This window comes from Rhodnius prolixus, unplaced genomic scaffold, assembly GCF_049639745.1.
Source record: "Rhodnius prolixus isolate KJV_2025 unplaced genomic scaffold, Rpr scaffold_4, whole genome shotgun sequence".
Lineage (NCBI taxonomy): Eukaryota > Metazoa > Arthropoda > Insecta > Hemiptera > Reduviidae > Rhodnius > Rhodnius prolixus.
Genome location: NW_027411614.1, coordinates 7,111,101 through 7,132,857, shown reverse-complemented (window position 1 = coordinate 7,132,857; position 21,757 = coordinate 7,111,101). Strand labels below are relative to the sequence as shown.

The following is a 21,757-nucleotide window of genomic DNA, read 5'->3' as shown; positions in this document are numbered from 1 at the left end:
AGATTTTAGATATCCGATATTCAAATTTTATTCCTTTTTTATATACTAATTTTGCTTCATATTAGGGTGTAAATTAGCCTTATTAAGCTGAGTACTATGATGTCAACCGTTAAAGAAATAAACTTTCCGTTTTTTTACGTTTAAATGTTTGGTTTAGACATGGTTCATCGTTAGAAGTAACTTTATAACATTAATTTTTCGTATTAAAAACATTTTTAGTTTTCTAAAAAAGGGCGAAAAAAGTAAATGACTTTTAGTACCATTCGTTTACCATTCGCAAAAGGTAGTTAGCCTATAAAATCATTGTTTTATTTACAAATTATATTTTTTTAAATGAGGAATTTAATTGAAGGTTTTTTCCTGTGGGAGTAGATAATTTTAATATTTCAATCACTAAAATTATATTAGTTAAAATTGCTTGCCAAGAGGTTTCATTGGAATATTGTTATAATTTATAACCGCAATTTTGTTAGGTAGATGAAAGAATTGAAGTTGAAAGTGAATTGACTACTTAGAATTTTCTGACATGAGTACTCAATTAAGTAGGTAACTCAAGTGTTTTAGCAATAGTTAATTAAGTTAAAGAGGTATATTTAATTTTAATTTAATTTGTCAAGTAAATCAACCTCAGAAGCTGGTACTTAATTCAGCACTTTTAAGAAAGTTATTATCTCAATCAATGAATTGAAATATGATTTTTAGTTTATACAGAGAACTTTTTGTGAGATATAATTCAGATTAAGCATATTGTATTTTTAAAACGCCAAAATTACTGTAAAACCTAATGCTTTTTATTTTTCATTGCTTGTTGAAAACATTAATGGCGAAAGCAAATGGAAAAAAAATTAATCTTTCTTTGATAGTATATTTTATTGAGTTTTATCTTTTAAACTGTACAGCATTCTTGGATACATTTAAATATGGTTTCTTCTATTTAGATTTTGGTACTGGCACTGGGACGTTGTTTGGAAACACTCCCACTACTAGTGCTTCAACGTTTGGGAGCACCGGTGGACAGACGCCGTTCACTATGCCAGTTCCAACGACAACTCAGCCAACAACTGCAGTTCCACAATTTTCATTTGGACAAGCAGTGACCACTACTACAGTTGCACCTTCTTTTTCATTCTCGGCATCAACTACTCCACAAACCCAGGCAACAGGTATAGATTTTCTCAGTTATACATATCTGAGAAAATATATCATATATATTTTCATATATCATATATCTTAGAACTTGTTTATAGGAAGATCGCGCCAAGCATAGATAAGGAGCTTTTTAAGAAATCGTTCCATTTATCGGAAATAATGAAACACTACGAGGAAGGCTTCATTGATTGGGTATACATAGCTAAATTTGAAAGATAAGTCTTTTGGGAAGTGTACATAGCCATTAGAGATATCGGTGGCAAAGAACGAGTTTATGGTGTCGCAGGGGATGCTCATCTCTGCTGTGAGTGCGTAACTAGAAGGGGATAAGCTTAACTGGCGATTCCTGCGTTGGAGGATAAGAGTCACGCAAGTGGGTTGTGGCGCCACTTAAGAATACAAATAACTTGGAGCGATTTTCAAGTAAATCCCTAATTCAGGGTAGTATCCCTCCCTTAAGTATCCCCCCCGTCCACGACACCTAATTAGTAGTTGTAAAAAAAAAATAGACGATTACTTAACTTTAGAAAACAAAATTGTCAAATTTTCTAACTTTGCTGGAAATTTTACCAATTATATTTTTCATTTGTTTCAGCAGGTATTTCCTTTGGAACGCCTGCACAAACGGCCACAAGTCAGCCTACAACCTCTGCGCCTGTAATGACATCGTTTGGCACTCTACAAAATCTTTCAAAAAGTTCAGATTTAAATGGTTAGATTGCTTTTATTTTTTTAAATCTTTAAGAAAAAAAACTCTTTAAACGTAAAATGTCGTATTCTTTGAAATTAATTAATTTCTTATATTAAATACTATAGTGACAAAAAAAAGAGTTCAAAATCTCTTAATATTCGAATGTAGGCCATCACTTTGTAACTTCAACCCATCTGTGAGCAAAGAATTCAAAGTCCTTCTAATACCGGGAACCAACTTTGGAGCAAGTTTCCAAACATTCAATTCCATCGCCTTAAACATTAGTTCATTTTTACCTGTAAAATTAACGTGGAGTTGAAAAATAGATAATCAATCAGTGGGTGCCAGGTTTGAGATTTGCTTAGTGTAAAGAAGAAAACTCAAAATGCTAATATCCTATTTCTGAAACCGTTTCACATTTTAGAGGGGCTTAGATAGCCCTTGATTAAAGTTTTTTTTTCGTTTACTAAAGAGGATTGTCTTTGCCTAGGTGTGCTCTGTTAACAGGAATAGCTCTAAATTATTGATCCCGCAAAAAAAAAAAATAATCACAATTATAGATATTTGATGTTTTCTGGATTTAACACGACAATTTTTTGAATTATATAGAATTTTCCATAATGTGATACAAGCATAAATAGAAAGTAAATTAGAGATGTAGGTTGATGATTATTTAGAAGTAGTAAAATAAAGGCACCTTAAGGTGAAATAAGATGAATAAATTTAAGTAGAGTTACTTTTTAAGCTGCAATACGTATTTTACTATTATTTTAATTAAAAAAAAGATAATAATGAAAATGTAATTCAGTAAAATTTGGTAAATATTTTGTTTTCAAATGATCTGAAGTACAATTAAATTTTATGTATATTATATTTATATCTTCGGTAAATTAACGTAATTTAGTAACGACGATGCTTCCAGCCAGTTTATATTTTTATTTAATCGATGCAAAGGCTCCATATTATAATTATTTAAAATTTCTTTTTAAGTTCAAGATCCACTGTTTTAAAAACATAAATATGTTTTATTAATTTTTAGCACTAAACGCTAAGCCAGTTAGCCCTAAGGATCAGCCTGTTCATCCTGATTTAGGACAACTTATGGACATATTAAAGTAGGTTTTTCTAGCAATAATTAAGTTACTTACTTTGTAATTGATTGATACTTCATATTCATTACGATTTTTATTTTCTTTGGTAACATTGACTTTGTTTTTTTAAGGAAACATATAGATGAACAAAAAAAGATTCAGTTGGAGTTATCGCGTGCTTCAATTAGCAGACTAGCTTTGAAAGTTAGTGATGATGCGGATTTACTTAAACGCGAATTAATGAAAATAGAATCTGTATTGACAAAAAATAAAGGGATGAACCAAAAACTTAAAGATGAAACCATAAAGGTGCAAATTAGTTTGATTAAAAATTTTGTGATTGATTTAAAATGATCGATTACAAAAAAATTCATTGTGTGAAGTACAAAAGAAAGTTTGTTTTTTGTAGATGGTAGCAGATTGTGAAATTATGCAACGAATGGTAGAGGTTCCTCGAGGTTCGCCACCAGATCTTTCAGCGGCTAGGGAATATTTTGCAGATTTAGTTGCTAGATTTGATAGTCAAGTGGTTTGCCTTAGAAATGAATTAGACAATGCCCAAAGACACGTAAATAGTCAGATTCGAGCTACCTCTTTCACTCCTCAAGGTAGGATCTGGGTTTATAAATTTTCAATAGCTTTTTATATTGTTTCAACCATTTTACTTAATTACTTAATTTATTTTTTTTTCAGATCTTTCATTATCAATGCAACGATTATATGAGTGTTTCGTTGCTTTGGCAGGCAGGTACCAATCAATTCATTCAAACGTTGCAGCCCTAAAAGCTCGTCATTTAGAACTCAGGCGACAACAGTTGAACGATTTCACTGATATATTTCAGTGTAAAAGACAAGTAAAAAATAAAGCTCAAGAGATTGCTCCTGAAAAAGGACCAACTCCATTTGTTGGTAAGTATTTCGATTTCGATCGTAGCAATTCAGGTTTACCAATAAAACCGTAGGAAATTCTTTGTTTGAAGAATTTAATCGAGTCCAAAGCACGCTTTTGATTTCAATTTAAGTCTCAATATTTACTAATCCTTTTATCTGCAGAGAGGACCGCAGAAAAGACAATTTCTCTGTTCTAAGAATCCGTTAATGGCTTCCCTATGAATTTATTAGAAGATGGAATGAAGATATGTTTATGAAACTGTTTAGATTTATATTTTAGGGAAAGTTCGAATTGTAAAGTAATCCCCTATTTCTTTAGGCGGGGCTTAACGGCCAACTACCAATTAGAAGTCGTGGATGGGGGTGGAAGCTCATTCTTTACTATAAACAATTTTTTTCTAACAAATAAAAAGTAGTCATACGCGGGATTCGAACTGGGGATCTACCACTTACAAAGCCTCGCTCTTGACCACTAGACCAACACCCGCCCCAGATTGAATTGTAAATTAGAATACCAACTTAAATTTTAACTCGCTTGTGTTCTTTAAGTGTGAAAATGTAATGTAAGTATGAAAAATGAAGTAGGATTTCCGAAAGTACGCCAACCTCTTAAAACGAGTGACTCTCGATATTGTTTAGAAATGGTTCAAGCGGAGCCATCTTGATTCGGAGAATACCATAGTTTTCGATTGCCTCATTCTACGCTCTTTCATAGGCAAGCTATGTACCTAGAAAGTAATTATTAAACTAATGAATATATCAAAGCATACTATTTTTAACATTAATAAAGAAATGAGTATAAACTCAACATTCTAACTAAATTAGAATTCTAACTAAATTCTATCCATTGTTACTTAGGGCACAGAAATTATCATACTGTTAGCATGATTGCTTCACGTTCTAAACAAGCAAGTTCATTTCTACCTCATTTACAACATGGTAAGTAACTTTTTTTATTATTTTTTTAAATTATATTTTGAACATTCTCAGTTAGGAATGATAAGATTAAAGAGAATTAAATAATTTCGATATTTTTAACAATATTTTGTTTATTTTACCACTAACTTAACTTAATATTAACACTTAGTGGTTTGAAGTTTAAAAAAAAAATCACTCTGGTACATATTTCAATTTTTTTAAAAAGATTTCAAAAATTATCGTATATCTAATAAAAACAAATAAATTAAATCTGTCGTTAGGACAGTTGTTTAAGGGTTGATTAAAATAATATATATCTGTTTTACTATTTGTTTTCAGACAAGTTATAGTAGTCTATATTGATATTTTCCCAAATATTGTCTCTATTAGTTCTAATTAACTTTGTTTGTTTGCAGAATCATTAACTGCTGGGCTTGCTATAAGTCCAGGTAGTTTTATTGTAGCAAGTCCGACTCCAATTCCACCTTCTTTATCGTTAAGTACCCAGCAGCATACATTCTCTTCCAAACAAACACCTGGCGGAAAAAGGGGCAAGAGGTGAAAGCCAATTATTCATTATTATTTTCATTCTAATTACAATATTATTTTAATGTTTGTTTTTTTACACTAATCGTTTATGTACCAAAATTTTGTACTATAAATTCTTAAAAAAGGATAACTTTGGTTTTATTTCTTAAAAAAATAAGCAAATTTGCCCAAATACGAGAATTTACCTTTTTCTTATTTTAATATTTATTTCACATGTTTATTATTCTGTTCAAAATTAGACTAAACGTTGATGGATTTTTTTAAATATATATATATATATATATATTACATGTATTAATACATTATAGGTATTAAAGTTTAGTAATTGAAAAATTCAAATTTTGTCAGATGTAACTCTGTCTCGCTTCAGGGAAGGAATTAGCAAGTGGTTAGAGCACTGGATTCTCACGTGAACATGTCGAGTTTGAATCCAGCTACCGGCCCTTTGATTTTCTTTTCCTGGTTGCTTCTTACAGCTTATTGTACGGTAATAGAGATGCGGACAGAGAAGCTAGGTGTATTTAACTATAATTGTTCATGGCCGGTCTTGGCCGTAGATTTCATTTATGTACATCCACAACATTTGATTAATGAACTTATAGTCTCTAAGAGTGCTAGTGGGCTTGGGATGAATGTTTCAGAGAGCAGGTATTCGGAACTTTATTGCCATAAGAAGTAAAGGTTTAATTTATTGAAGTTGTAGTCATCTTCTTTTGCAGTGACGATCAACTAGCCTACCATGCCAGTTAGTTTAGTAGTGTAGTTAGTTTAATTAGTTTAGTGTGTAATGAAACGCATACATTTCAAACCTCGAATGTAATGTGAAGCACGAACTCATTCAAGTTATACTTTCAATGCTCAAAAGAAAAGTTGAATACATGGCAAAGTAATTAAGGATAACTAATTATTTTTAATGACAAAAATTATATTCATCAATTTATTCAGAAATTGTCTAATTAATAACATTCCTCTAAATCATTTTGCATCCCTTTTAAACAAATTCAAGGCGCCTTTGTTGATGAAAGTGGTTTCTTGGTAAGATTTATGTAGGGTTCTTTTCTTTTTTCATTAAATTGATTTTTTTTTTAGCTTACAATCTTAATTGAAACTCTGACTCTTCATTCAAGAAAGAACAAGATGTAAGCCTTCCTGATTAGCTCTCGAGAGCGAAGATATGTAAATAACTAATAGCTAACATTTTGGAAAGCATAAATTTCTGATCATAGTATATACCCTATCTATAAACATCTGTATTTATTTGAAATATGAAAGTCTCAAGGGGAGAAAATATTTTTCGTAGTACTATATTTAGAAATGTATCATTTAGTTGTTGGGTCTCATTTTATATCATTATTTATATCTATGTATAAGATATATAATAACAGATAAATGTGGACATTAATAAGAAAGACTAGTGGCTATTATTTTCTGTCGCTGATGCCTGGTATTTCTGATGCTGACGTCGAACTGCTGTTGGGATTCTTTTACTCTTTACTACATTCTATTTTGACTCATATCTCAGAAGCGAACACCGTTCAGATGTGGCAAGTTGAATACTGGACATGGTGTAATTTTTTTAAGTATCTTAAAAGCAGGTGCGGCGAATAGCACATAAACTGAAAGAAAACTTTATTTTTAAAGCAGCAATTTAGAAGAAAAATTAGTTTCAAGATTGTGCACATTTATAAAATTATAATCAGTTGAGTAAAATCCTACAATATTTATTACAAAAGATTGCCATCAACATATGTTATTCTACGGTAGTTCAAGAGTACAGCTTTTCACCGAAATAAGGCCATTTAATGACCTTATTCATACATTACTTTAGTGAATAAACGCATAAATTTTAGAACCAATCTAAATTCATGGAGTTAAAAGCTAACTTATATCAGCCGGTTCTAAATGATCATCGTTTACAAATAACTTTTCTCAAATGTGAGCAGCCATGGCGATATTGTGAGTTGGGAGGGTTTCCTTTTTCAAAGGCTGTTCCAGCCATCTCTTCCTAGTTTCTAACTTTTTCTTCCAATCTTGATTCATTCGTATCCTGCACCGCCATTCCCGTCTTCTTTATTAGTTTCTGTTTTGGTCTTATCCTCTAAACGTTGCCGCTCATTCTTTTCTAGATATTCTTCCGCTTCTTATTCTATGCATGTTACCAGCCTGATTGCTGAGTTCTACAGTTCTATGTAATTAAATTCTCAGTTGTCTTGAAAATAATTTCGGCCTTACGAATGTGTTTCGTAACTTTCTTCCTTGCTTTGTCTTCTTTCTTGGATCGGCAACGCCACGGTCTGTACCCGAATAGAGCTGTTTTTGACAATGTCTAGGATTCGCAATAATATATGAGGATGGGACAAATGCGTTACTTACTATGGACTACTTCGAACTCGTTTTCTTTTTATTAAGAAAGAACTTCATACATTCCTTCTTCATAAAGTTGCAACACTTCCCAGTAGCCCTATTCTTTCTCTTATCTATGTGGCTAAGTACCTTAAATTGCCAACTGTGCTCCCTACCCTTACTTGTAAAAATAATATTTTTGTTCCAGACGGTAACCTGTCACAATATTCATTTTTTTCACTTATGACTTTATACATATAATTAGGTGCACCTAATCAAGAACATGAAAGAGTGGATTTTACAAATTTGACTTTATGTGTTGTCAGAATTACTCAAAAACGGAAAATCGCAGAGTTGATTTTTCCACTTTCGCGAATGGATTTGCTTAATATATCAATATGATTTTTTGATTTATGAAAAAAAAAAATCAATGTCCCTATCCCAACTCGTCGATAGATGGCTTTATCTGTGAAATGAACATCTTTTTTTCGGGTTTTCAGCCCTAAATTTTTGTTCAGCAATCTCTTTACATTGGTTTTAAAAAATTGTTTAACAAAAAATTCAAAATTTGAATTTGGAGGCTTGTGAATGTAATGGATGACGTCACAGACTTGTTCCGACGTAATTCTTATCACAATATAACCTTGTTTTGGAGTAGCAGAAATGTATGTCAGCTGTAAGTTGAGTGGAGGTGGAACCTATCAGTCGATGTGGTAAGAATGAGTCTGAAGTTATTAAAGGCACTGTTTTTATGTTATGAAGAATACTCGGCAAATTTATGTAAAAATATGGGAATGTAGTACTGATTAATATACCCAAATTCAATGTGCAACGTTATATACATGTTTTACGTTCCTATGAAATTGTTAGTCTCAGTCTCACATTGTAGCGTCAAATTAGTCCCGGTTCAAATTTATTGGGGCTGTTGTATGTCGATTGTGATTTACAGTTTTTGTTGAGATTTTTCAATGAAAATGGCTACTGTTTTTGGTTACAAACGTGAAGCTATTCGTGTTAAAGTTATGGTAAGTTTAATTTTGATTTGTTTTTATAATGTCATTTTGACAAAACAAAAGTTATGGAAGAGTTACTAATTGCACTACCCAATTTCAGAAATGTGAAGGGATATTAAGTCCTGAATACAGGAAGTTTAGTGTTGATCCACAGATAACTTCGTATGAAGTTTTATTAAGTTTATTGGCAAAGGCTTTCGATATAAAGGGGTCGGTATAAACCGCTTTTGAACAACATCATATAGTTATTATATGTTTTAGCTTGGAATAGTTAATTGTTTGGTTTTAGGGATTTCACCGTTTGCTACAAAGTATTTGATGATTACGGACAAGAAACTTATTTACCCCTTTTATCTGATTGGGATTTAGATGCAGCTTTTTTGAGGTGAGTTCTAATTTAAGTATAAACTCTTGATAAAATCTAAATGTATACCTAAACTAATTGCTATTTACCCAGCAAAGAATTACATTTTTCTAAGTAAATGTGATTACGTTTTATTTTATTTTTTAATACTATTAAACTCAAAGCCCTTTGGTTTTTTAGCGCATCAGAACCGTACTTGTGTCTTAGAGTTGATGCTAGGCCATTTGAAGAATCTTGTGAAATTGAAGAACCAGTTGCACTAGTAGAAGCAAAATCATCACACGGAATTCCAGGATTTATTATGAATCATGTAATTGCCTTTGCTTATTTAAAGAGTTAGTGAATTGGGATCACATGTAAGGCTATGGACATCGAAGAATGTGATCAATCAAACCAATGGATAGAGCCATATAAATGCGCTGTGAGTTCAAAAAGCCGCATAAAGCGCCTCAGAAAAGCTCGTAGCAATAAATTTTTTAACGCCCTATTGTAAAAATTTCGCTTGTCTGGCTCTAGAGTCTTTTCCTCAGTCAAACTTGTAATGACAAGTTTCAGCCAGACGTAATTAGTTTTCCTGTGCTATCTAAGCTTTGTGAGGCTTTTTAAGGCTTAGCTATTAACTCGACACGAATTTTATTAAATAAATAGTAGCCATTCCATTTTGATTGGATTTTAGTAAACAAAATATTTCATTACGAACTAAATTTCGGTTTCACAGATTAAAGCAAGACGATTGGAAAATTAAGCCAAAGTTAAAATGTAGATATTCATAATTTTATGTTTTTTGAATTGTCGCAGCACATTACTATAGTAGTAAGTAGCTGAAGACTCTTATTGTGCTAAAGTAAAGTGCCTTATCACATCTGACTGTATAGATGTTGCAGAAAGTTTAACAAAGTAGAATTAACGTAATTTTAATTTTCTTAATTGTATGGAACTTCATCTATAAACGAAAGTTGGATTCCTCAGAAAATATTTGTGGGAGTGGCCCTAACCTGTGATAGATATAACTCACCTGTATTTACTAAATTTATACGTAATTTAAACAGGTTGAAAAAACATTCAACATGGTGCAACGGGCTTTGAATCTCACTGAAGATACTCCATCACAAATTAGTACCCCACCAGTTAGTGCTGTTCCTCCTAGGTCACCGTTAATGGATGCAGAATTTAGACAGTTTCTAGATCCTATAGGGCAAGTTATTAATGGTGCACAGTTGAGATCGGTCATCTATTATGGCGGTATAGATCCAAGTTTAAGGTAAACTGTTTTTTCAAAAGTAATTTTTGTTTATTTATTTGTTTAATTAGATCCTCTTAATATGAAGCCAAGATTTTAGCAATAGCTTTCTCCCTCTATTTTGAAAATTATTTAGCAAATATTTTCTTAAGTATCATGTGAAGCAAGTTAAGCTTTCTGTCTTATTTTTTTCGTAAAATTCCATGTTTGAGGAAAATATATAATTTTAATTGTAATAATGTTAAAAGAAAAGTGATTTTCCCTCTAATTTATTAGGGCTTAACTTGAATTTATTTTAATTTCTTTCAGAAAAGTTGTTTGGAAACATATTTTAAATGTTTATCCAGAAGGTATGTCTGGTAAAGAGAGAATGGATTATATGAAACGTAAATCAAATGAATATATTCATCTTAGAGATTGTTGGCGAGAAATGTTGAAAAATGGAAATGTGCGTATTAGTTTTTTATTTATCTAATAATTTTGATTGAAGTAATGGAATGGAATTCTTTTAACTATTAATTTACAGTTGGTAGGAGATTTGGCTTATGTTACAAGCATGGTGCGAAAAGACGTGCTAAGAACTGATAGACATCATATGTTTTATGCTGGTAGTGACGATAATAAAAATATTGCTTCACTCTTTAATATTTTAACAACGTAGGTTTATATAGTAAAAGTAGTAAAAACCAGTCAACTAATAATTTCAATTATTATTAAAAAAAATTTCGATCCTACATTTCAGCTACGCACTTAATCATCCGGCGGTTAGTTACTGTCAAGGAATGAGTGATTTAGCTTCTCCATTGCTTGTTACTATGAATGACGAGGCCCACGCTTACATTTGTTTTTGTGCACTAATGAAGAGATTGGCACCAAACTTCCTATTAGATGGTATCACCATGACAAAAAGATTTCAACATTTAGCAGATGGTTTACAATATTACGATTGCCAGTTTTATAATTATCTTAAATCTTATCAGGTTTGTTGGGTTTCTTCGTACTGGTACCTACAAATATATGTTAATACATCAGTTAATAATACATCATATGATTTGCTTTCAGGCTGACGATTTGTTGTTTTGTTATCGATGGTTACTGTTGGAGATGAAACGGGAATTCGCCTTCGACGATGCATTGAGAATGCTTGAAGTAATGTGGAGTTCTTTACCACCAGCTCCTCCGCAGAAAGAATTGGCTTTGTTCGAACAAGAGTTTATGAGAAGTCCACCAGTACCTAGTCCACGACCTAAGGAGAATGCTTACACTAAGGTATGTACCAAATTGAGATTAAGTTGAAATTTTATTATATTAGAACAAAAAAATAGGTTTTCAATTCCAGCGAGGTTCGAACAATGCTTTGCTTAAATACTGAGTGTTATTAATTCGTTACCAAATTTTGGTTTCAGTTGATAATTGATAATTTACGTCCTCCTTGGTATTCCAAAATAAATGGAAGATTTGTGAATTCTCTTGTAATAATGTATGAACCTATTTCTAGTTTTTTAAAATGAGAGCTGTAATATTTCTTATATTTATAATATAAATTTGGTGTATTCAGATTATACCAGCCTCACAAGCATGACAGTCATTACACCACCAAATGCTTCGTTTCCTGGCCCATCAAGTACCTTGTATTGTCGGGATTAATTCCTGAATTAAAAAACTGTTAGCCTGTTGACGACATTTTATCTCCGTTTATAATTTCTTCATCCCACACATCACCACAATCCTGTTACCATTTCGCATTGAAATTTCCAAACTTAGTTCGGTGCATACATTGATGTGTTGGGCCATTCCTTGCAAGTGCATTACTTTTTTTCTTTTCCTCAATCCCTGAACGTCCAGGAATCTAGAAGTGGCTTAGTATCCTTGCCAGAGCAAGCTCTTTATACATTCTTCTATTAGTTTAATACCCCAGCTATTTGCATGAAGATTATTATATTGAAGAGTTTCAAACATGACTTCTGTCGTATATTATACTAAGTTTTATACTGGTTCTTTAACTATATATTAGGGAAGCTAGCATAATTTATTTCCTTTAACAATTAACTTTATTTTTTCATGCACGTAGAAATCATTAGCAAGGAGAGATATACTTCTCTCTCCTTAAACTTTTTTCTACCTTGAACGTCGAAAGTTTTAAGTTATAATGCACTAAATTGTAAAGCAGTGAAATTGCCTTGAGGCACATTCGTTATTAGAGTGACGTATCTACCGCTTGAGTCGACTTTGATCTACTTTGAATTAAGAAATGTTTTAATAATAATTTTTTTGAATTGAATATTTTCAAACTGGAAGAATTAATAGCAAGTGTAAAGAATTTTGAAAAAGTTAAACGTATTGCTATCGGTAATTCAGTGAGGATTTTTATTCAGGGTTCTTCTGATTAATTTTTCGTAATGTCAAAAACGGATCTCACGATTTTCTTGAAACTTAATGTTCCTACTTTGCAATGACACTTTTTTTAACTTCAGGAAATTAACTGTAATTTTCTAGGGTGCTTTGATCAAAAACCTATTTTTGGTTTTGAAGTTATTGTTGGTAATACAGCATTAGGATAATAAAATGTTAAAGAAACGTTTGATTATAATAAAATTTGTCTCCAAGATTGTTTAAAATACATTGGTATAAAAACAACATTTTAATCTTGTTTTTTTTAGATTTGCGCGCTTCGAAGGCACGTAAATCATTATTCCAGTAGTTTGGATGAGACTGGACGAAAGCCGTTGATAAAATCTGGACGCCCATTTACAAGTTTGGATGACTCTTCTTTAAAAGCGGCCATGGCCATACAGGCACAACAGCAGTCTTCGGACAGTAATCCAGGCGATAGGAGTGGAGGGGATAATTCTCCAAATAGTAAAGCTACGCGTATTGTACGTAATCTTAATGAGTTTCTTTCATTAAAGGAAAAGAATAGGACTACCAACAGTTTTTCGAATACAAACGTTACAGAGCAGCAAGATGGGACATCTCCTGATGATGCTAGCAACTATTTTCCAATAACCACATCGGTTACTAGGTAAGACAAATACCTGCATTATGAATAAATTTTTTTATAAAAATTAATTAATTGAATTTATTTATTTATCTAAAATATATTAATTTCCAGAGAACTAAAGCTGGATCTAGAAAATTTGGAACGTCATGTATTTGGCGATACAGATAGTGCGGTAAATGAATGTGGAGAAGCTAAAATTACTGACAATGAAGTGTTTGTTTGGGAAAATCCTTTAGGAACAGGGGAAGCTGCAACAACTCCTGAAGATTCACTTACCGGGGAAGTATTTGAAACGGAAGGTGGTGTTGTAAAATCAATTACACCAATAAAGGTAAAAATTGAATTATCAATTTATAATTCTTAAGCGTTTAGACATTGATACTTTTGCAGTTTAAATGCTAATTTTTTATTCGAAGAACAAATTCAGAATGAAATTTATTTTTCGTCTGGTATACAATTCGACGAAGTTCCGGTATACAGTTGGTTGAAGTTAAAATAAAGCAAGTAACCAAAATATTGAAAGAATTAGTTCTTTGGAAGTGCACTGGCTTAGACCGCGGAGATCCCTGATTCGAATCGAATTTATTAACCTTATATTTTCTTTTCATAGGAGCTTTGGGAATAGTATCTGCTGATAGAGAGTGTCGAGTGTGACAAGAATCGGTGACCCAAACTCCGCAGAGAATTAAAAGGCTTCGGGCACATTGACTTAACAAGTAGACATGCCATATATTAAATATTGTTCCATCTTGGGTAGCTCTTCTCTAGCGTTTCTCCTTTAACTTCTTTAAAAGAAATTGAGTCATCGCTAACTGACTCTGTGATGATAGCCAAGTCCGTGTAATTTGGAAATTCTTTCGCTCCCCTACGTCTATCCAGTTCATCTTTTATTGATATACTAATTACGTCCTGATCTATGTAATATGTAATTGATCATACAATTGGGCCTAAGAAAGTATATATCGAATTTACTACTATTTCCATGATCTGCGTCAGCGAAACCCTTTTGCTTCATCACTGTAGCCGTCATACTCGTTAAAACATAATATGATATTCTGTAAACATTGAACTTACAACTTTACAGTCAAGAAAGTATTACATTAATTAACTCAGCATATTAATATTTGTCCTTGACCATTTGTCATTGTCGTCAGAGAATACGCTCAACGCTAAAGCGCCAATTATTTTTTAGGTTTAACTCCCTGTATTATAAAATCGACTTAAAAAGTTGGCTTGCCCTCTCTCTACAGCTTTTTAAAACGCTTGACTTTCTGAAAGGACCAGCTGTTCCTTTTACCATCAAAATGTTCGCTTTACAGCTTTATTTCATTGTCACGACCCTCCGTGTTTAGCGCTGTCGATTCACATTCACCTAAACTTAGACTTCTACATCTTGAAATGTTTTCGTTGCAGGTATTTAGTTGTTACAGAGCAGATTTGTATTATATTTTTCTCAGTTTTACTCCCTGTCCGAGTTTAATTGCTACTGATTCAAGTTTTTCGGAAGTAATTGCCTGTGAGGCTGTGTTTCCCGATGTAAATGCATAGACAGCACATAGAATTCCTCATTAAACTTATTGAGAAGTTTCATTGAGGTTGATGGATTATTTATATCGCCTATTCCAAATTTGAATTGAAGCTTATTAAGGACTGTAGATCTCTATGTCGTAGGCATTATTAAATAAATTTCCATATTTTTTTCCAAATCTTCGCGAGTTTTAAATGTCATTCTTAACGTTTTTTGAAACAATTCGCTCATAGTAATGTACCAATGAGTTTCTATCTATCAACACTGATATAGCCTAGAGGTCTTAAAAAGACTAGTAAGTGGAATGTTAAATTCATAACATTTCTTCTGCATTATCTTAAGGAGGAAATATGGTCTGTTGTAGATCACATTGTGCGCTTGAATGTGTCTGTCTTTGAGCTATTCTTTTATTTATTTATTTAATTTTTATTTTTCTACTGATGATCCCTTTTCTTATCACTTACGTTAATTGACGGGGTGATAGATGTGAATATTTTCTCTCAATAACCAAAGAAATAAATTTAAATAAAGATTAACAAACGCCCAAAACTCCACAAAATCAAAAATTAAATAAAAGAATTGTTAAGATGAATGACTTTTTTATCCCTTGTCTGACATTTGGACGCAACCTCATGGATTTGTAGTTACTGTTAATAAGTTTCTCCTAATTTCCTGATGAGAAGAATCCTTCTGTTTTGCAACGTAAAAAGCAGTTGAATAAATTATGTGCGCTTGCGCAGGTTATTCAAATGGAGAGGACGCCAACAAAACAGAATTCTCACTCTTCTAGCAATAAAACTTACGAGAACAGCTTACTGGAACGAAGGAGAGTCACATTAGAAGAACTGCGGACAGTTACAACCAATGGTGAGAGTACTAGTGAAGGAAGTAGTGCTGACGGAGGTACCACACTTGTAAATGAACCCAATAAACAACAACAAACTGGAACTCCAGGATCAGGCATTACCCTACCTCCTCCAGGAGAATTTGGAGGTGGCAATCCTTTTCTAATGTTTCTTTGTATAACTGTACTTACACAACATCGTGAACCGATTATGACCCAACGTATGGACTACAATGAAATGGCAATCCACTTTGACAAGATGGTCCGTAAACATGACGTTACAAAAGTTCTTAACCAAGCACGCAATATGTACGAATCGTACCTGAAACAGTATAACAACAACCCGGCTTATAATCATCATTTAAAAGTTTGACCCTTACCGCCTTAGTAATTCGATTATATATATGTATAATTTTTTTTAATTTTGGATACGTTATTAGAATTCTAATAGGAGTTAAAAAAGAGAAGTCACTAGGTATATTTTAATGATAGAAGGGAAATCTTTAAAAAAACACTGTAATAAGATATACCTAATAATCACTTCTTCCTTTTGATAGTCTAATATAATAAAGACGTTGTTATTTAAATCCTGTAAAAACCACAATTTCTTCTCGTTGATAAGGGCAAAACACCATTGCATATTCAATTTCCAATATCATTAGGTAAATTTAGAAAGAAGTGATTGATTATCGGCTGCTTTGTTGCAAGTAGTAGGTACAAGAAAAAAGTAAGAGAAAAGACTGCCTTTTAAGTTAGTTTATATGTTTCAAGCTCTGTTACATTCTGTTAACGGGTCTAACTGCCATTGCCTTGTTTTCATTTTTATTTATTTTTGTCCTAATAAAACACAAAATTTTAGTCTTTTGAAAAACCATTTATTTATACAAATATTCATTTTTCTACCAATAACAAGAAAAAATTAATACTTTGCATAATAAAAATTAATATTTTACAGAATCCCTGCACATTTATAGTAATTATACATGCATATTATTTGCAAATGTATTTATTCACTATGTGTACATATATATTTTTCATTAAATTACAGTACCGTTTATAGACGTGATGATGACGAAATATTTCTTTTTGTTTTGGGTAAAAAAATGAAATATTCTCAAATGCTTTCAATTCAAGATTTTCAAAATGCGGAAAGTTATTGATCCACCATGAGATGGATAAGCTTTTGGGGAATTCAAATAATTACCTTGAAAAGGTAGCTAAAAATTTCACAGATATTTAATCTTTTATTTTATAGATGTTTGTTATCTTGAACATTTATATATATAAATGAATACGTCTTTTTTGAAAAATAAGTTATAATATTTCGCCTTTTTCTAAAAAACCAAATTATGTAGTCTTGGTTTACAAACTTAATTTTCATCTTTTTGGGTGGTTTTCTTTAATGTCTTACCAAGAAATTTGATTGTCACTCCGCTTTAACAGCATATTGATTATAAAGTGCATATTGCTTTCAATTTTATTCAGAATTTTGGGTTTTTCTGATATATTTTACACCTTATCTTATTAATATTAAATTTAATTTATGAATTAATTTTATTTAAATTTTTTAATTTATTATCTTATAGTTTATTAAAGGATGTTTAATTATTTGAGATTATTTTTTGTTTGAACATTGAAAGAAAAATGCATTTGTCTGTTAGTTAATGTAGGTTTCATGTGAGAAACTTATTCTTGAAATCTTGAATTTCTACTGCAGTGTGCAGTTTTGTAGCTGGTTGTTTTTGGAACACACTTGCAATATTTTTAGGAGCCGCCTAAATTCATGACCATCGGGAGGGGTAACGTATTCCATTGGATTATTATTATTAGTAAAGCCACCGTAATAGTATAGGTTAACTTTGATTTTTTTGCTCTCTCAAATTAAATGCAACAGTAATAGGAATATTTTTTTCTAGAATAGTGTTCGAGTTGAGTTTTCCCGTAATTACAAGTTTCGATGTCTCGTTCAGTCCAAACCAGTTAAATCTTTTTTTCTTGATTTCCTGTGTGAAATATGTTACCCTGTATGAAATATAATAACAATCTAATTATTGTTTTTGGGTCTAAGTTTCGATCCAGGTTAACTTTTATTACAAGTATTGAGGTCTCCCCATTAAGTCTAAACAATTTTTTTTTTAAATTGGCTTGACAGACGGCTGACTGTCAGTGAATCATATCTACCATTGGAAAAGGACTACAATTGTCAAATGTTATATTTAAATTACTAATGATCCTAGCATGAAAACATAGAATGAAATTAGCCAACCTTATCGCTAAGTCGCACATTCGCTGTAGCACTTTATCTAATCCGAGATTGGATTATAAACTATTAAGTTACAGAATTTGATTCAAATTGAATAATTATTAAAGCTCATTCAATGAAATTTCATATTTTCTATATTATTTCATATATTAAGCTAGTAAGCATTAATCACGCATTTATCCTTATTTTTAAAGAAAGTCAATACTAAATTGGTATGCTCTAAAGTTTATCATATTCCATCTGCTTTGAAAACTCAAAAACTTTCTCTTACTACAATCTTAAGATTCAAATTAATAAATTTTCTTTTAACTAAATTTGATTAGATTCATTCTGTGTTCAATTTAATAAAACGGTGCAGAAAGCTTTTCTGAACTTACTTTAATGAATAGCTCGACCAATGGTCTCTTAATCTGAATAAATGGTTGATCAAAGTCTTTTAGAGATACTTAACCTCCTATCTCCGAATAGATGGTTGATCAAAATTATTAACTTCCTGTCTATCGATTTTTTTACATCCTCAAAATATTTATTCTTGCTACAATTATTGATTCAGACCTGATTTGTGGCTTTTATTGAAATAATTAGTGTCAAATCTAACTGTTTTATCCCTTTGCACTTCTTAGGCGAATTACTTGCTTTCTCTACGATTAATCAACATTCATATCAAATTCTAATACTAAAAAGTATCACAGCCAAGTTTTAATTAATCTTAAGCTTCTTACATATTGATTCTAACGAAAAACTTAGGCGCCTCAGCAGCCAAGCTGTTAGAGGCGAGGCCCGCGAAGCTAATATGTACTGGGTTTGATTCCCCAGTCTAGGTCTCGGGTTTTATTTAATGGTTTGGATAATACAAGACTTTAAAAGTTAAGTATGTTTGCTAGTCACCTCTGCCCACGATACCTAATTTGGTAGTTGGACGTAAAGCCCGTATGATTAAACAGGCTTTACTATTTTACTAACGAAGAATTTTTTTCACGTCAAGTTTTTTTGGGTCTTCTTTTAAAAGGTGTTCAACATTTGAAAGACCTTAGGGTCTTTCGCACCTGACAAATGTTAGTAAATGACACTACGCTAGTTTTACTGTAACGGAACGTTTGTAGCATTTACTGGCTTGAAAATGAATCATATACCACTATTTTATATTAACGCTTTTCGATATAGGAATAGTTCCCTAGATTGCACCAAAGAGGAAATCTAATTATTTAAACTGCGATCATTCTAAAACACTCATTCTAGTAAAAAAAACAGGCTCATGCTTACTTTCATCCAAATAAATACAATCACACACATTAAATTATATCTAAAATGGAGTCCCTCATTCACTCACTCATTTACTTACACTAATTGCAATTTGTGAAGTACTTGATATTCCTCGCATCACATTAATAACCTAATCTAAGAGAAGATAAGTTTGATTTATCAGTATATGCAGAAAACTTAAATATTAAGATGCATATGGGCTAAAATTTAATTGTCTTTTAAAGTTAATTGCACCTACCCTTGTAGTTATACCAACCTGTGTTTAAGAACGGCCTCACCAAACGTTATAATTATTTATTTCATCATTAATGCCTTCCCGGGTCCCTTAATGGTTCCAGAACCGTTTGCACCAAACACGATGTTGAATACCCCCTCCTCTTTGCCACTGACCGTTTGAATTTGGTATTGCTATGGCCTCTTTTAATGAATAACAAATAATTGATATTCCGCGTAATAGAGCAGCATTCCAGAATTAGTAGTTTATTGTCAATACAATACTGTCAAAAGTTAATAGCAGTTTATTGATTTTGGATATACGTCGAATTTTGAATTTGGTGATGATTGAAGCGCTTTCACTTTCGGAAATTATCTTTCAAAAGTGTTCGACTTTAATGTAAGAAATTTCTAATCAGTTATGTCTCTTCCCTTTAAGTGATATGTGTACATTGAGTAAAATGATTAAAGTTTATAATTTCAAAAAAAAAAAACGTTCATTTGATTTCGCGCTTACTTTTTTCTACAGTATTTCTTCCCACGTTCCAAATATTGCTACACTTATGCAATTATTACATTTTTTAAAATTTCGTTTATAATTATGACAATAATACATGCGATGCAATAATCTATTGAATAAGTCAGCTCGGAAGATTTTTTATTCATATTGCTATTTTGAGTAAATATATATATTTTTTTACTAATTTTTAGTTTAATTTTAATTTTAAAATGTAATTAGATGTGTAAATATTATTCGTCATCATTAATAATAAAGACACAAAATTAATTCTTTTTCACTGATTTGTTTGATCTATGAAAGTATTTTGCGTTTCTTTTTAAAGATTTAATGCATAAATTATATTAAATATTATACTTAATTTTATGTACTTATACTTTTGTTGGCTTTAATTATCTAAAGGAGGGAAAAAATGGTCATAGTTGGTTGTTTTTCATCATTACACTTTTTCGTGGTTTTTAACGATCAACCCGTATACAACTGCCCTACCGAACAGTTTTAATAGTTGGCAAGTAATATTATTTGCTTACGGTAAATGCCCTTATGAAATTTGTAATTACAATTAGCTGTTAGAAATAAATCCTAGTAGGGGAGGTAGGTATTAAAGCCTTTTAATGAGGGTAAACTGCAGTGGACACCAAACGCTTCCAAACAAATCGGGATTCGCTTGGCCTTAGCCCTTCATGATAGCATTCAAAGAGTTATATAATATGGTTTACATTTTATTAATGAGAATTTGGCTAGTTTCTCTGCGCAGAATTAGTTAAAAATTCCTTAAGGCAATAACAATAACAAAAAATCACGATTTACTTTACTTCCACAAATTCGAGGTATTAAAATCGTTTTCGTAGTGGTTTACCAATTAGGATCTCTCTCTCCTTTTATGCTTTTGTTTTATATACCAAAGACATTCCTTCTTTATGGGCGCCACGGTAGCCGAGCGGTTAAGAGGCGAGACCTGCAAAGCTAATAAGCATTGTGGAACTGGGTTCGATGCCCGGTCTTGGCCTTGGATTATATTTAATGGTTAAATGAGAAATAGTAAATTACGTTTTGCTAATCGCCTCCGTCCACGATACCTAGTAGATGATAGTTGGACGTTAAGCCCCGCCTGAAAAAATAGGCGATTAGTTTATTTTATTTATTTTTTTTTACATTCCTTCTTTATAGCTGCTTACTTCTTCTAGTCGTATAATCTTTCTTCAAAATGTTCCTTCCAACTTTTTATACTTTGTGATTAAGACTATGTATTTGATCCTACAATGAGTAAATGAATTCAGATGATGTAGATGGATGATGTAGAATGTAAAACAAACAGCAATATTTTGTACTTTTAAATATTTAATTTATATTTTCGTTTCAAATTTTGTAAACGTTTTTATTTATAATTATTATTATAAAGGGCAGTTATATTATAATTAAGGAAACTTTTTAAATATTGTAATACAGCTTGCTTATTTTTTTCCCTTCGTTTTCGAGTCGTTGAAATTTTTTACTATGAAAATTTAAAGGTTTATTATTTAAAGTTGTATTATTAATATAAATAGTTCATTTATTTTTATTAATACATATTCTTGCTCTGAAGCTGACACAGTGACAAACGATTGTAAACCAATGAAATAATGCTTAAATAATTTGTAGCTTTGAATTCAGTTTAAAACTTTAAACATTGAATGAATAATAAATAAATTGAGTAGCAGTTTAAAATAGACAATAAACCAGAGACATAAAGCCGAATTGGATTCCTTCGTAAATAGTTCACAAAAAATACATTAATTCGGTATTTATTACCTCATTAACCTAAATGCTAAGTAGGATCTTTTATAAACCTTAGGATAAGAAATTTGTATGCTTTTTTTTTCTTTCTTTTTCTGCTAAG

At 31.5% G+C, this 21,757-nt stretch overlaps 2 protein-coding genes across 6 annotated transcripts; both read left to right on the top strand.

Annotated features, from left to right (window-relative positions):
* Window positions 1–50: 50 nt before the first annotated feature.
* On the top strand, window positions 51–5,419 carry LOC141456219 (nucleoporin p58/p45-like). 5 transcript variants are annotated; one of them, XM_074131987.1, is made up of 10 exons: window positions 65–283; window positions 474–542; window positions 939–1,163; window positions 1,745–1,861; window positions 2,880–2,955; window positions 3,063–3,240; window positions 3,341–3,539; window positions 3,625–3,840; window positions 4,681–4,761; window positions 5,157–5,419. In XM_074131987.1, exons 2-10 carry the CDS (start codon window positions 527–529, stop codon window positions 5,300–5,302), a joined length of 1,254 nt encoding a protein of 417 aa, XP_073988088.1. In that variant the 5' UTR covers window positions 65–283; window positions 474–526; the 3' UTR covers window positions 5,303–5,419. The 5 variants fall into 5 exon arrangements, with proteins under 5 accessions (XP_073988087.1, XP_073988086.1, XP_073988088.1 ...); XM_074131986.1 differs by lacking the exon at window positions 474–542 and having other exon boundaries at window positions 51–283; window positions 1,748–1,861; XM_074131985.1 differs by lacking the exon at window positions 474–542 and having other exon boundaries at window positions 59–283.
* A 2,862-nt stretch (window positions 5,420–8,281) lies between these two features.
* Window positions 8,282–19,855, top strand: LOC141456214 (TBC1 domain family member 25). Its single transcript, XM_074131971.1, has 12 exons — window positions 8,282–8,657; window positions 8,746–8,855; window positions 8,935–9,030; window positions 9,190–9,319; window positions 10,059–10,270; window positions 10,559–10,697; window positions 10,776–10,906; window positions 10,992–11,229; window positions 11,312–11,518; window positions 12,910–13,271; window positions 13,362–13,581; window positions 15,519–19,855. Exons 1-12 carry the CDS (start codon window positions 8,601–8,603, stop codon window positions 15,993–15,995), a joined length of 2,379 nt encoding a protein of 792 aa, XP_073988072.1. The 5' UTR covers window positions 8,282–8,600; the 3' UTR covers window positions 15,996–19,855.
* Window positions 19,856–21,757: the final 1,902 nt, after the last annotated feature.